We start from the raw sequence: 13,875 nt of genomic DNA, 5'->3' as shown, positions 1-13,875 counted from the left end.
TGGAGAAAACTCTAACAGCAAGATGATGAGAGCACAGTCCAGTCCTTTCCCTATCCAATACAGAAGCAACCACTGCAGGCCAACCCCAACAGCACACAGCCCAGGGGCAGTACTCCTCCTCCTCCAACTTTCCTGGTCCTTTTTCCTGGCAGGTTCCTTAGCTCAGCAGTGGTCTAAATTCTGGGGTCTGGGCCCCAATATTTATACAGCAAAATCCTTTGTTCTCTGGTGGCAGAGAAGCTGTTTGCCTAGCCAAAACCATTTCTGTCCTCTCTGGTGCAGCTGCTCAACAGGAAGTGAAGACAGCATTGTATAAGGCAGACAGGGCTTATTCAGGTGCAACGGAAATCTCCTCCCACCACTCTAAATGCAGACCGGACCTATTTAGGTCCTAGTGAGAACTCCGCCCCCTACTCTGAATGCAGCCAAGGTCTATTCAGCCCAGCCCTGACTCATCCAGACTCCTTGGAGCCACTGCATATCCCCTGCTCCTGTCACTTCAAAGCCAGACAGTCAATACACATTCAAGCAGAGGCACACTGGATGGCTAAGCAAGAAAATACCTACTTCCTAAAAGTAGTATTTTCAAACCTTGAATATACAAATCACTCTTACTAAAAGATGTATTTTAATATTCTGAGTAAATGTTATTTTCCTAACTTGTTCCCAGGGGTAGTTGTGTTTATAAAATGTTGTAAGCAAACTCCCTATTCTCTCCTATGGAACAGGTAGCTTTGTTGTAGTGAAAAATGAAATTGCCAGTTTTTCACTATCAGGACATGCCACAAACACAAGGGCATGTCCTACCTTTCACATACACTGTACCCTGCCTACAGGGATACCTGGGGCCTACCTTAAGGGTTACTAACATGTAAGAAAAGGGATGGGTAGGGCCTGCCAAGTGGGTGCACTTGCCAAGCCGGCATGGCAGTTCCAGACTGCACACAGGCCCTGCAATGGCAGGCCTGTATTACATTTAAAGATTGCTTATGTGGGTGGCACAATCAGTGTTGCAGGCCCACTAGCAGCATTGTATTTACAGGCCCTGGGCACACAGCGCACTGTACCAGGGACTGACCAATTATGGAAACACCAATACATAACAACAATTTGCAGGAAGAGCATATACGCATTAACCCTGATCAGCAGTGGTAAAGTGCCCAGAGTCATAAAATCAACAACAACAGGTCAGAAAGAGAAGGCCGCATAGCAAATAAATCTGGGGATAACCCCGCTGTAAAAGTCTGGTCTAACAGATTGGCATTGGGGATAGCTAAAGAGTATTCTAATTCAATGCTATCAACAGATACTTTTATTTCTCCTCATTTTTTTCTTTCTATGGGGCATATTTACAAAATGGCACAGCTTGACGCTGCAAGCCATTTGGCAGAACCATGCTGCATAATTTCAAAAACGCATAAATGCGCCATATTCACAAGAATACTGTGCACCCCCGTGTTTTCCCTTGCACTGATGCTAAAAAAGCTGCCTAGGGCCAACACAGATACCCTTTTGGCCATGGTGCAAGGGTGCCTGCTTTCAAGGATGATTGTTTATGTGCAAGGAACACCTACCTGCACATAAACAATCATTAAAGGTGATTTGCTCCAACTATGTGTGCTGCAGAATGCAGCAAGTAAGTAAGTAGTGGACTTATAGAGTGCAGGGATTTGCAGAGAAACTTGAAGAATCAGGAGATCATTCCTGTAGAGAATAGTCAGGTTTTGACCATTTTCCTAAACAGCGCAGGAGGATTGAAGCCTAATATGAGTTGGTACCTCATTCTAGAGCTTCGATGCAAGGCATCTGCCTCCACATCTTGCCTTATTGATGTTAGAAACCCAAACCAGTGCTTTATTGTTCGATATTAGATTTAGAAGGGGGGTGTACTATTGAAGAATTTCTGAAGGTCCAATGGCCCTCCACCACAGAGTGCTTTAAGCACCAGGCATAGCGCCTTACATTCTATGTGTTGACTGATTGGAAGCCAGTGGAGATTCCTGATGTAGCTAGAGATGTGGCGGTATTTAGGAATATTCAGCAGAATTTGTGCTGCACCATTTTGCAGTGATATCAGTTTTGACAGCTGACGCTTGTCAACACCTAAATACAGTTCGTTACAATAATCAATTCGCCAGAGAATTAGGGTGACCACAACCGTTTTTCTTAGATCTGAAGGAATACAAGGTAGAATTTTATGCAAACATTTTAGAAGAAAGAAGCAAGATGATATCACTTGGTTAATCTTCCCTGAAAAGTATAACTGGACATCACACAGAAATTCCAAATTCCTCACCTTTGCCACTGGGTCTGTACAAGCCCCTGCCACTGCAGGCCACCACAATTGATTCCAAATAGGAGATCCATTTCCAGACTCCATGACCTCCATTTAATCTGTGTTTAATTTTGTGTGCTTAAGACAAGTAAGGAATCTCCCGCCAAAGTATCTACACATGAAGAAATGGAAATAAAAGTCTGTGTATTGTTGGCGTACGATACCAGCGAGAAGCCATGAGCCCTGATTAATTTGGTCAGAAGTGTCACATATATGTTGAATAGAGTTGGTGACAGTTCTGAACCTTGGGGAACTACACTGGGGAGGGAAAACCCACAGCATACACTCTGTTCTCTGGATGTCAGGAATGAGGTGAGAAGGGTTAGAACAGCGGCTTTAATTCCTATTGCCTTGAGCAGTTGCATAAGTATCGTATGATTCACTATGTCAAACGCGGCAGATAGGTCAAGTAGGATCAAGACGGCTCTGCCTCCACCCTCAGTTAGCAAATGGATTTCCTCAGTCACCATGAGAAGCGCTGACTGTGTAGAGTGGTGTGGTCGAAAGCCATGTTGGGTGGAACCTAGGTGGTTATTGGTTTCAATATAACCTTTAAATCTAAGTTAATGGCCACTAAGGGTAGACAGGAAATCGGATGATAGTTCTTTGCTTCGGATGGATCAAGGGAAGATTTCTTTAGAATAACTCTAATGCAGGCTTTCTTCCAAGAAGCAGGGAAGGTTCCTGTCCTGATGATATTGTTCAAGAGTGGGGTTAATAAAGTACTAATCTTACCCGAGACCAGATGTATTATGTCAGAGGGGCAGGGATCTGTTGGGGACCCTGATTTAGTGGCTGGTAGCAGGTCATTGAATGTGTCCACCGTTAAAAGTGAGAAACTAGTCAAATGGCCAACACTAGTAGCAGAAGAAAGATCCTCCATCGATACAAAAAAAATAGCGGGGCGGGCCTCCTCCCAGCCAGTTCATCATAAATCGTTTGGCCTCTTACTGAAAGAAATTAGCCATTTTCTCACAGAGAACTTGATCGGGGCAAAGTGATTCACCTGTTGGAGCTTGGGCTAGGCAGTTACGGTCTTTAAAAGTTCTATTGAGGAGTTTTTTCTGCCTCAATTTTACTTGTATAGTATAACTTTTCCGAACTTTTAATGGCTTTCTTATATTCGGGTAATGCAAGTTTGTAAGTGGCTTTACCATGTATATTCAGTCCTCCATGCACGTTCTGAGTGTCTACATCTAGACTTTAAGAGTTTTAGCTCAGAGTTATACCAGGGGGCAGAGAGTTTGTTCCTTTGTTGTATAACTATTCTTTCTGAGGCCAACTGGTTAATGGCGGACCTTATCCAATTGTTGTAAATGTCAACAGCAATACTGGTATCCGATGCTAGGACAGACATGCTGTTGTCAAGCGTCTCTATTAAGACATCTGTCCTGATTTTGCACCAGGATCTTACTTTAGTGGGAAGCTGGTTTTGCTCCCGAGAGACCTGATTATTCAAGCCTGGTAAGTTAAAGAAAATTGCGATATGGTAATTCCAGTTGAAAGGCAATACTTTATTCACCATAATAGAGGAATTGTTGGTGAAAATTACTATTCAGCATATGATGCGCCCTGTATGTGGGCTCAGAGACTATCTATATCAGTCCAAAACCCTCCGAATTGTCTAGCAAAGTGGAGGTATCTGAATTCCCTATCACATTCTAAATGAAAATTGAAAGTTGGAGAGTCCAGGCAGCACACATAGAAAGAGCATACACGAGGAGAAAGAAAAGTATTTCTCCTCATTGTACCACTCCAATGCATACCTTTCAATGCCATTAGATTTTGGCACTGTCTGAGACATGTAGATCCTTGTAAAATCTAGGGAAAGTCCAAAAACAATGGGTGTTGCGGTAGAACCCCCACAGGAACGCCCATCTTATGACCCTTTAATGCAGAAAACTGCATGAAAAGGTATGATATTTATAATGCGGCGTAAAGCCACGCAAAGTGGCTTAGCGCTGCATTGTAAATATGGAGCAGGGCATTGCCCCACCAGAGCGTCATAAAAAGTGATGCTACGGTCGTGAAATGCACTTGTAAACATTGCCCGATGAAAGAGCAAATTGCCTTTAATCGCCTTTAATGATCGTTTATTTCCAGGAAGGTGTCCGTTTCTGCACATAAACAATCATCCCTGCAACACAGGCACCCTTGCACCATGGCATAAGGTTGTCTGCGTTGGTGATAGACAGCGTTTTTAGTGCCACCCCAAGGGAAAACACACGGGTGTGCCATATTCTTGTGAATACGGTGCATCCCTGCTAGGATGACCAGATGCCCCGGATTCCCCAGACAGTCCTGGTTGTCAAAGGACTATCCTGGCATTCTGCCGTTTTTCCTAAGTTTCAATAAATGTCCTGGTTTATGGGACAAAGACAAAGTCCTTCTGCAAAGCAGAAATGATACTACACTCTCTTCCCAAGAGATGCCTCCAACATGATTTAATGCATTATCTTCCTCTTTCGAAAGTACAGGAGGAGGCCAGCTGCGTGCTTGCAGCAGAGTGAAGACATATTGGGGAGGAGGGCGGGGTTGGCTCATTGTGGAAGACCACAATGAGCTTATGTTATATAACGCAACCTTGCAATGCCTATGAAAATATATCTAAGTAGATATATATCCATACATTCATGGGAAACGACCTTTACATCACGGTCATCACACCGCAATGCCATTATAACGCAGTTGTTACAACAACTGCATTGTTACCATGCAATGCCATTACTACGCAAGTCATTACATCGAATCGCAGTAGATGGCGCGTTAACATTAGGAATAGTATAGTTTACTATTCAAACACCTTCCCTACTGTTGTGTCGGCCAGAGTTGCAATAGTAAATTATTAATTTCTAATGTCAGCGCGCCATCTACTGCAAGTCGATGTAATGACTTGCGTAGTAACGGCATTGCGTGGTAACAGAGCGCTCATTGTAACGACTGCGTTGTAATGCCACGCGGTGTAATGGCTCGCATTGTAATGAGTCATATTCACATAAAAACATAGGTACACACAGATTTGCATTTACATGGGTATGCATACACTGGGAAAGGACAGACATAAAAATAACACAAACATCTTTAGTCCTACTTTTATGTCTGACCTATCTCGGCTTTTGCTTCTTAAAATCTAGTCAACCTAATACCTGCATTTTTTAAATAATGTGGCGCTGCTAAATTGCTTAAAGCGCTGCATCATTTCTTTGTAAAAATGCCCCATAGACTTTTTCTGATTCAGCACCAACATCACCCGTTCACTTGTCAAATACCTATTGTAATGTCTGCTTTTGAAATTGTACAGTTGTGGCTTGAGCGCCTGGACTACCCGTAGCGGGCATCGGGCGTTTTCCCTGGAGGCTGGAAGGGTGGGGGCGAGGTTTGTAGCAGAAGAGGTCGGTTTTGTTACTGGGGGATGGTTTTGCAGCAATGCCCCAGTAAAAATAAAATTAGTGCACGGGCCGGTTTTGTTAAGCAACTGTGAGTGCTTCACACTCGCTTGCCCACTCCCCACCGACAACATTGCCAGGGCTGCTTTGGGTTCCCAGTCCTGACCTATGTGGCTGGTAGTAAAATTGATTACTACATGAGGCAACGAATGCCAATTTGGCTTGTGGTCTCATCTAGTGTATCACACACTGTATCCTAGTCCTCGGCTCTCTGTTGGTTCTCACCTTGTCTCTACTAGCAATCTTTACTGAAGCGGGTTAGTTGTGTTATGGTTCCGCACCTACTAGAAGGCAGAAGCAAGGGGGCAATTCACCAAGCTGTGTGTGGAATTTAATCTGTTGGTTGTTAGGCTCATTTACACCTACCAGGTATTCATAAAAGCATGCGTATGAGCAGTGTCCTAGCTATCAGTGGCGCACCAGGTCTTATGGCACCGGGACCTAGATGCCAGAGGGGCCCAGTGAACCCCAATAAGGCCTTGTTTATTCTGTCTAAGTAGCGGATGAATGTCTATTTTCCTTGCTGGCACCAGGACATAGTGTCTTTGCTCAGCTACTGTGTATGTGTGTAAATCGACTCCTTTTTGGTATTCTCACCCAAGATCTGCGCAAATCACAAAGCTGCAATTTTTTTTTAAAAAAACATTTCGTTTTTCACTATGGCCGACTGCAGAACACTTACCTGAAACTTTAACAGAAACTCTGTGACTGTAATCCTGATCAATCAGTGGGTAATATGTATCAGCATCTCCTCCAGTGACGTTGCTTATCTGTAGGGTGCAATTGTGATCTAACAAATCACCCGCGAGAAGAGCGCGTCCTTTATACTGAGGTAACACGTTCGTTGGATCCTTGTTGTTGTAAACCTCTGGGTACCCACTAGTCCTCCACAGGCTCCAGGTGAATATCAGACGTCTGTTCCATCTAAGAACTGAACTGGTGAACGTGCAGGGGATCACAACGCAGGACCCCTCTAGGGCCGTGATGTCACGTGGCACAGAGAATGACCACTGGAGGAGGACCGGCTGCCAAAGAAGCACTGCAGAGGGAAGAAAAGAGAAGGCAACAACTTATTACTATCAATTTTCCCTCCCCACTCCTTAAAGCAACAGTCACCACCAGCAAGGGCCTTGTTACAAAATGGCTACTAAAATGGGTTAGTAATGACCCTGCTAAGTATTTTTATCAAGTTGTGGTTCCCTCTCTTTTGCTGGTGATTGTCAGTTAGAGTTATTGAATGGGAAAAATCACGAGAGTTTTACTCCTACCGGTTTGGTCACACCATATTTTCCCAAATTATAGGCGCCTTTATATTCACAAATGTTACCTATTCTCAACCGGTGACATTTGTCACCGGAAATGGAGGGGGCATTACTGTGTGCAAACTTTACTAGGTCACTTGGTAATTATGTACCTGGTAATTCTAGTAATTGTGTGGAGTTTCTTTACCTTACTAGGTCACTAAACACCACATCTTCGAATACCATGCTACAATAGCCCTAAAAAAACGACATATCACACTTTTCAAAACCACACAACAGCATGTCACGCATCACACAATTACAACATGAACCACAACAAAGGATACCACTACAACAGAGATGTTATCCAACACCGCAAAACACCATTCCACCTTCAGTCACAACAGACAATGCCATACTGCCTCACAACATACCCTCAACGTCACATTAGGCCACACTATATAACTTTACACTGCATTTCACTATTCAAGATTACTCAATGTCATATTATTATGCAACACCACAACAGACCAAAACTTGTATAAAGAAAGAGAGGCAGTCAGATTACGGCAGTAATCCACACCATGAAGCAAACACTCTTTACTCCAACCCGTAGGGCCTCATATGAATTGCGCGGAGCCCACAACATGAAATATCTAACAACACAAGAAGAAAAAAACTGGATTTTTCATTTCAAATTCGCTCATGGTGGCAATGTGAAAAGCTGGGGTGCATTGGCCAGCGCTTAGCTGGCATGCAAGGAAACCATCAATCTATTTTCATGTAACAGTGTTTCTGCCACCAGTAAAGGGGCATCATGGGGGTTAACCCCTTCCATGCTGTCTGTATGTAAAATTGATGCTCAAAAGCATTCAAATTTCCTCTCTTCTGCCATGGTGATGGCTGCAATATTCAGGATGTTGGTCCCAGGCAGGTGGAACGTATTTTGGAGCATTATGGGTAGGAGGCGTAGCCCAGTGCCAGGATGGGATGCCACCATCCCATTTTTTAATATACATGATAACAGCCATGGTGTCCAGTGGACTTTTCTGCCTCCCTCCTTCCCCCAGCATAGGCAGATTGGGGCACATCCAACAATAGTCCCTCAGGAAGGGAAGAAAGAGCTAAAAAGACTGGCAGGTGAGAAAAATGTGATTGAGAGGAGTAGATAAATGAAAACAGAGATAGATGATAAAGAGAGTGAAAGTGCACACATAACTGCAAATTCGGCCTGCCAAAATACTCCCATTTTGACAGGCCTAAACCCTCCTTAAAAGTAGGATATATGAAAGTTTAATGTTAAACATGTCCTTACAGTGACAAATCCCCAAAAGCTATTTTCACTGGAGTAGGTTTACTGTTCCAAAGCAAAGTACAAAAGTAACATTAATAATATTATCTTTACGTAAGAAACAGTTCAATATTGGACGTTTTCAAGAAGGTATCACAGTCCCAATGTACTAGTAGAGTCGGATTTCTAATACATATTTTGAAAAAGTGCTTTTAGAAAGTTACCTTTTCGCTTTCTAAGCCTCTTTGCATCAGCTTCCAACTCTCACCTATGAGCTGAATAGCCCCTTTGATTAGATGTCAACTTGTCCCCAGAGCTAAGACAAAAATCTTGGGTATAGGAAGGTGTTCTATTTTGCTTGGGAGGATGACCATCGGAGCTGGGCCCAGAAACCTATTTAACTACAAAGAGACCCATCCTGTCAAAGGCAAATGTTAGCTGACACTTTGGCAGGGCACCCTTTTGTCCACCTGGTCAGACAAGCACTAATCCCAGAGGAGAGAGACTGCTCCCAGACCTAGTATGAAGTGTTTTGCCATGCCTCAGGAGTGTCAAATAAAGAGAAGAGGCATCCTCTTTTCCAATTGAAATAGGGTATGAAGGCCATATACATAACATATGTTGCAAAAACAGTCATTCAGCTAAAAGTTTAAATATTCATAGGTATATACATTTCAAAGACCCTGCTGTCACGGCAAAAGACTTAGGAATTCTTAAATTCAATGATTTCATAAATTGCATCAATAAAGTGACACTTCCAATCGGTGAAAAGGTGCTATGTATGACAGCGCAGTAAAGGTGAAATTAAGTGAAAACCTGCAAAAGAATGTACAGTGCGCACAAACAATGTGGTCCAACAATTTGAAAAGAAAACCTTCAAGCAAAAAATGGGGTTTTCAAATTCCAATCCCCAATAAAAATCTGATTAGAACAGAACTGTTGAGTTCGACCGTTAGAGTTTTTCAACAGGGTCTTACTCGGGACACAATTGTAGCAACATTCAAAGAGATAGAAATCGTCAAACTCGAACGAGTGTGGTATGAAAGAAGGAAAAATCCAAAGGATGAATCCCAACAAACTGCTCACTGTATCCAAAAAGAACCAGACTCAATGTACTACCTAAAACGTATGGGACCATCAGTGCCCTCTGCAAATCACCTATCAAAAAGAAAACTAAAATTACAATCACTGAAAAAAAACAAAGCACAAATCAGAATTGGGATGGAGGGTCTAGCAAAGTGAAGTGCCCAACTCCAGTATATGCAACTAATCTCATGATAACACACCAGGTGAAAGACGCCAGGTCATTGTACAACAATCGGACAGGGAAAAAATATCACCATGGTGAGGAACAAGAATGCGTAGGCCGAGCCATAGAGAGGTGTAAAGATGGCCATGTTAATGGTTAGCCAAGGGTGTATAACTCTAATATTTGCATATAATACCAGCCATGTCGATTTGAAAACGTATACTGTTTAAAACAGGAGAGAGGATGAATCCTCCACACATCTCATGATAAACATAAGGGAAGCATCATTTATATTACCATCCCTCTTCCTACAAGGAACAAAAAAACATCCAAAAAGTAAGGCGATGGTAAGGCTTGTTTCCAGTCTAGGGAAAATGTGATTTGGCAGTTCAGGTTGGACTGATCTCATGGGGAACAGGGTCAAGACTGATTTGCATATGGCTGGGTCAAAACTGAAATGGCATGGGGAGCAAAAAAATGATGGATTTAGGCCCAGATCTCTTCAATGGGGGTGAATGTATGACACTGTTCAGCACTCTGTCCATCAATTGTTCTTTTTGCTTTTGTCACCCAGAATGGGACAGTTATGCCCAGACATAGGTCCCGTGCTCTCCATGCCATTTGAGGCAGGCTAGCCTGGCTTATTAGGGGTGAAACCCCGAAATCAGTCCTAGGATGTGATAGAGCGCCATGTTGTTTGAAAAATTATAGGGGTGCACCATAATGGCCTTAGTCAGCACCCGCATATTTAGAGGACTCTACTAATGTTTAATTTAGAAATGTAAGGACTAATAGAGAGTGTTGTAGTATATAGGATTATGCTCAATTGTTAATTGACCAATGTAGTGTTTAAGTCGAGAGAATAATGCTTTGAGTAATTTGGGATTAATTGCTCTGTGTATGCAATGTGCCTTGAGATTAAACATGCCATATTAAGGTTACACGTGTAGTTTGCTTAGTGAGAAATGTAATGTTTAACATGATAACAATGTTCGCTAACATAGAGGATTCATTAATGAAATGTTAATGTTGTAGTATTAGAAATGCATATAAAATAGTAAAGGACTGAGAGAAGAAACGCTAGCAAAGGCCTAAGTGTGGGATCTTAGCATGACTAGAGATGCTGGGTTGGGAAATGTGCTTTGGGAAAAAGGCTTGTGTAGCAGTTAAATTTTGAATTGACACTTAGAGCGTGTAGAGGGTTCGTTCTCATGCATTTCTTTTGCAGGTGCAATTACAAGGAGCTCGTTAGGTAGAATAAGTTATTGTTTAGAAGTTAGATTGGTAGAAGTGAAGGTGAAAAGAATGTGCTTGCAGGTGCATTTGCTATGTTTGGCGGATAAAGGTGCCTGGGATCCAAGGACAGAGCAGCGGTTTCTGGAAGAAGAAGGTTCGACACTGGAAAAGTATGAGGGGCTGTGCCTGCTGAAGAAGGAGTGTCATGGGCGTACTCGTTGTTTTTGGGATTTTGTATTAGGGAAAGTGCCCCGAGGGTGTAGAGTCAGTTCTTGGTTAGTTAGGTCTTAGTGAATCTAGGATCAGGGTCAGTTAGGTTTAGACTGGGTCCTGTCTAAGGCAGTCCAATTGGATTTGCAGTTAGACATGGGACTTAGTTTGGACTAGGCAGGAGAAACTAAGAAGCATCTTAGAACGAGCTCAGTAGTTTAGGCTACTTACCTGGGAACCGTGAATGTGCTTCTTAGGGAGCCTTCACAGCTGACACTTTTTTCTCTTGCCTGGGAGTTATGTTAAGTAGGGATGTCACGGTAACTGAAGTGTAGGGACAGACTAATCTTTTCTTTCCATTGGAACAGATGCAGTCGAGAGTTCCAGTGAGCACAGTGATCGTGTGCCTGATGCTTTTAGAATTAACTTTGTGTTTTATTCGGAGTCGTCTGAGACTTCTGCATAGGATAATGTTTGTATTAGTGGCAGTTTATTTTTTGAACCTCTTGCTCAGGTGCTGGTATGTTTAGTTATTTTTAGCTTTGTAATAAATTCTTAAACTTTCCCTCGGTGTCAGTAGTCCTTTAGTTTAAAATGCATTGGTTTGATTATCTGTCAAAAAGGGTATAGAATTAAAGAACTTCCTTCACACTTCCATACAGACTAAAGCGGTCCGTAGACCTGGGGATACCTCGGAGTGGTAAGGTAAAAATCAAGATGGGAATCCCAGCGTCATCAGTTGGTAGCCAGAGGAAGGTTAGTCTCTGGAAGTAAGGGAGCCCTAGATTAGGATAAGAGTTTCCCCAAGGCCCATAGAATTTAGGTGATGACCGTTCAGTGGATTACCGGTGGAAGATGGCGTTTCATGGAAACTGTGGGAGAGTGCTGGTGCAGCGGAAAGCAGCAGTTCGTGGGAGAGTGAGTATGAACAGGGGTTTGTGTTGTTAGATTGCGGTCCATGTTGTGATGTCTTGCGCAGTTGGAATGCCTGTTGTATGAAATGAGATCAGGCTGTGAGAACGCGCAGCCCGTGAAAAATCTTAGGCTCAAGGAGTAGCTTAAGTGGGTCAGGTGTCCCGCACACCTGAATGTCATTGTCGACCATTGTTAAGGGGATCGTGAGGTGCCATGGATCACCCGCTGGACCAAGATAGGGGGAATGAATGTGTGAGTGTGTGAGTAACCAACAAGCTGGCCGTGGGTTACTGAGTGTTTGTCCGGTCATTTTGTGAACAGACAGTTGCCAGTTCGGTGACAATTACGTGACTATGGACGTACAGTCAGACTGTGGACGCACAGTCAGCGAAGTGATTGCTTGGTCGTAAGTGATCATTTCAGTGTATGCATGGGATGTATGCATGAGTGAGAGTTGAAGTAAAAAGGAGGGGAACTGCTGCGAGCGGGGGAACGGTAACTTCAGAAGGTGCCGCGCTGTGATAAGGCAGTTGGTGTGAAGCTGCGCTGAGATTGGTGAATTGTCGTCAGGAAGTAAACAGGTGTTGTGAACAGAGAAACGCAGGTTTCGTCATGAAATGCTTTAAAGTGTTGCAAAATGTGTTCAAAAAGGAAGAAAAGAAATTAGAGCCCCAGTACGGGGAGAGGCTCCGCCCCAGGACACCCCAGCTCATTACATGGCCACGAACGTGGGGTTGCACACTATATTGTGGCATGAGAATTGGTGCAAAATGACTGACGGAAATGAGGAATTGACCTTTCCCAAATATGGAACTTTTAGATTAGAGGTGTTATATCAGTTGAAATCGATTATGACTGCTTCGCGACCTTTGCCTAGACCAACACAGTTTGAGGCACTGAAAGCTATGAAAGGTTGTTGCAAGTTTTTAAACAGTACAGTGGGTTGGATGTAATGGATCCTAGGGATATGGGACAGTTTGTGTCAAAGTTTATCCTGGGATTGAGACCTGATATCTGACTTACGATTCAGCAGTATTTCATTTGTTGGCAGAACAAGCCGCTGGACGAGATATTGAGGTATGCCAGATACTGTAGTGATGAGATTGATTTAAAGCATAAGAAACTCGAGGACAAGCTGATGCTGGTCCAAATGCAAGCCGCTGATAAGGGAGGCCAAGTTCAGTCAGGGGGAGGTACTCTGGGAAGGAAACAGAATGGTCAGAATAAGGCAAAGAGAAGCGCAGATGATTCCAGGCCAAAGGTGGATTTGGCAACTTTGAAAAGGACCACTGAGTGCCAACAGTGTCATCAGATTGGACACTGGAGACGCAAATGCCCCTTCAATCCTGCAAATCAGATATAGCAGGAGGAGGAAGTAGTGCAGGTACCTGAACCCGAGGTGACAAAGACAGTGCAGACCAAAATTGACCAAAGGGGGGTCTTCAGCTCCGCAAGTACAGGTTCCCCTGCCTTTGAAGATCCCAACAGGGACACTGACTTACCAGCAGAACCTCTTTTCGAGGACAGTGACGATTATTGCTTGGAACCATTGGCATGACGATGCCTGAAGGGGGAGGAGGACTGCACACTTGGGGCAGTCTTGGAGTTAGACCAGAGGGGACCATGTGTGGAAGCTGATGTTGATGGTCTCCCTACTACCTTTCTGGTTGATACTGGTGCTACCCGTTCTACTGTAAGATCTGCAGTAGTCCCCAACCTACCCCTCTCGGGACAGAGTATCAAAGTGGTAGGTGCTGCGAATAAGAGAATAACAAGCCCTTTAACAGAGCCGGTACCTGTGATAATAGGAAAGTTTCGAGACCGACACCAGTTTGTGGTGTGCGACTCGAGCCCTGTGCGTTTACTAGGGAGGGACCTCCTATGCAAGCTCAATTGCACTATTTATTGTACCCCTAGAGGAGCGGAATTGCAAACCAATGATGATGATGCTG

The 13,875-nt window shown here is 43.6% G+C and overlaps 1 protein-coding gene across 2 annotated transcripts in view; it reads right to left on the bottom strand.

Moving 5' to 3' along the window:
• Nucleotides 1–13,875, bottom strand: part of LOC147701202 (B-cell receptor CD22-like) — a 479,604-nt gene that overhangs the window by 205,970 nt on the left and 259,759 nt on the right. For both annotated transcript variants that reach the window (XM_086929956.1, XM_086929955.1), the window contains exon 3: nt 6,464–6,820. In XM_086929956.1, coding sequence (XP_086786082.1) covers nt 6,464–6,820 — 357 coding nt within the window. The remainder of the gene's footprint in view (nt 1–6,463; nt 6,821–13,875) is intronic.

This window comes from Lissotriton vulgaris, chromosome 7 (assembly GCF_964263255.1).
Source record: "Lissotriton vulgaris chromosome 7, aLisVul1.2, whole genome shotgun sequence".
Classification (NCBI taxonomy): Eukaryota; Metazoa; Chordata; class Amphibia; order Caudata; family Salamandridae; genus Lissotriton; species Lissotriton vulgaris.
Note: the sequence above shows the minus strand (reverse complement) of the source record. Positions and strands in the feature narration are given on the sequence as shown.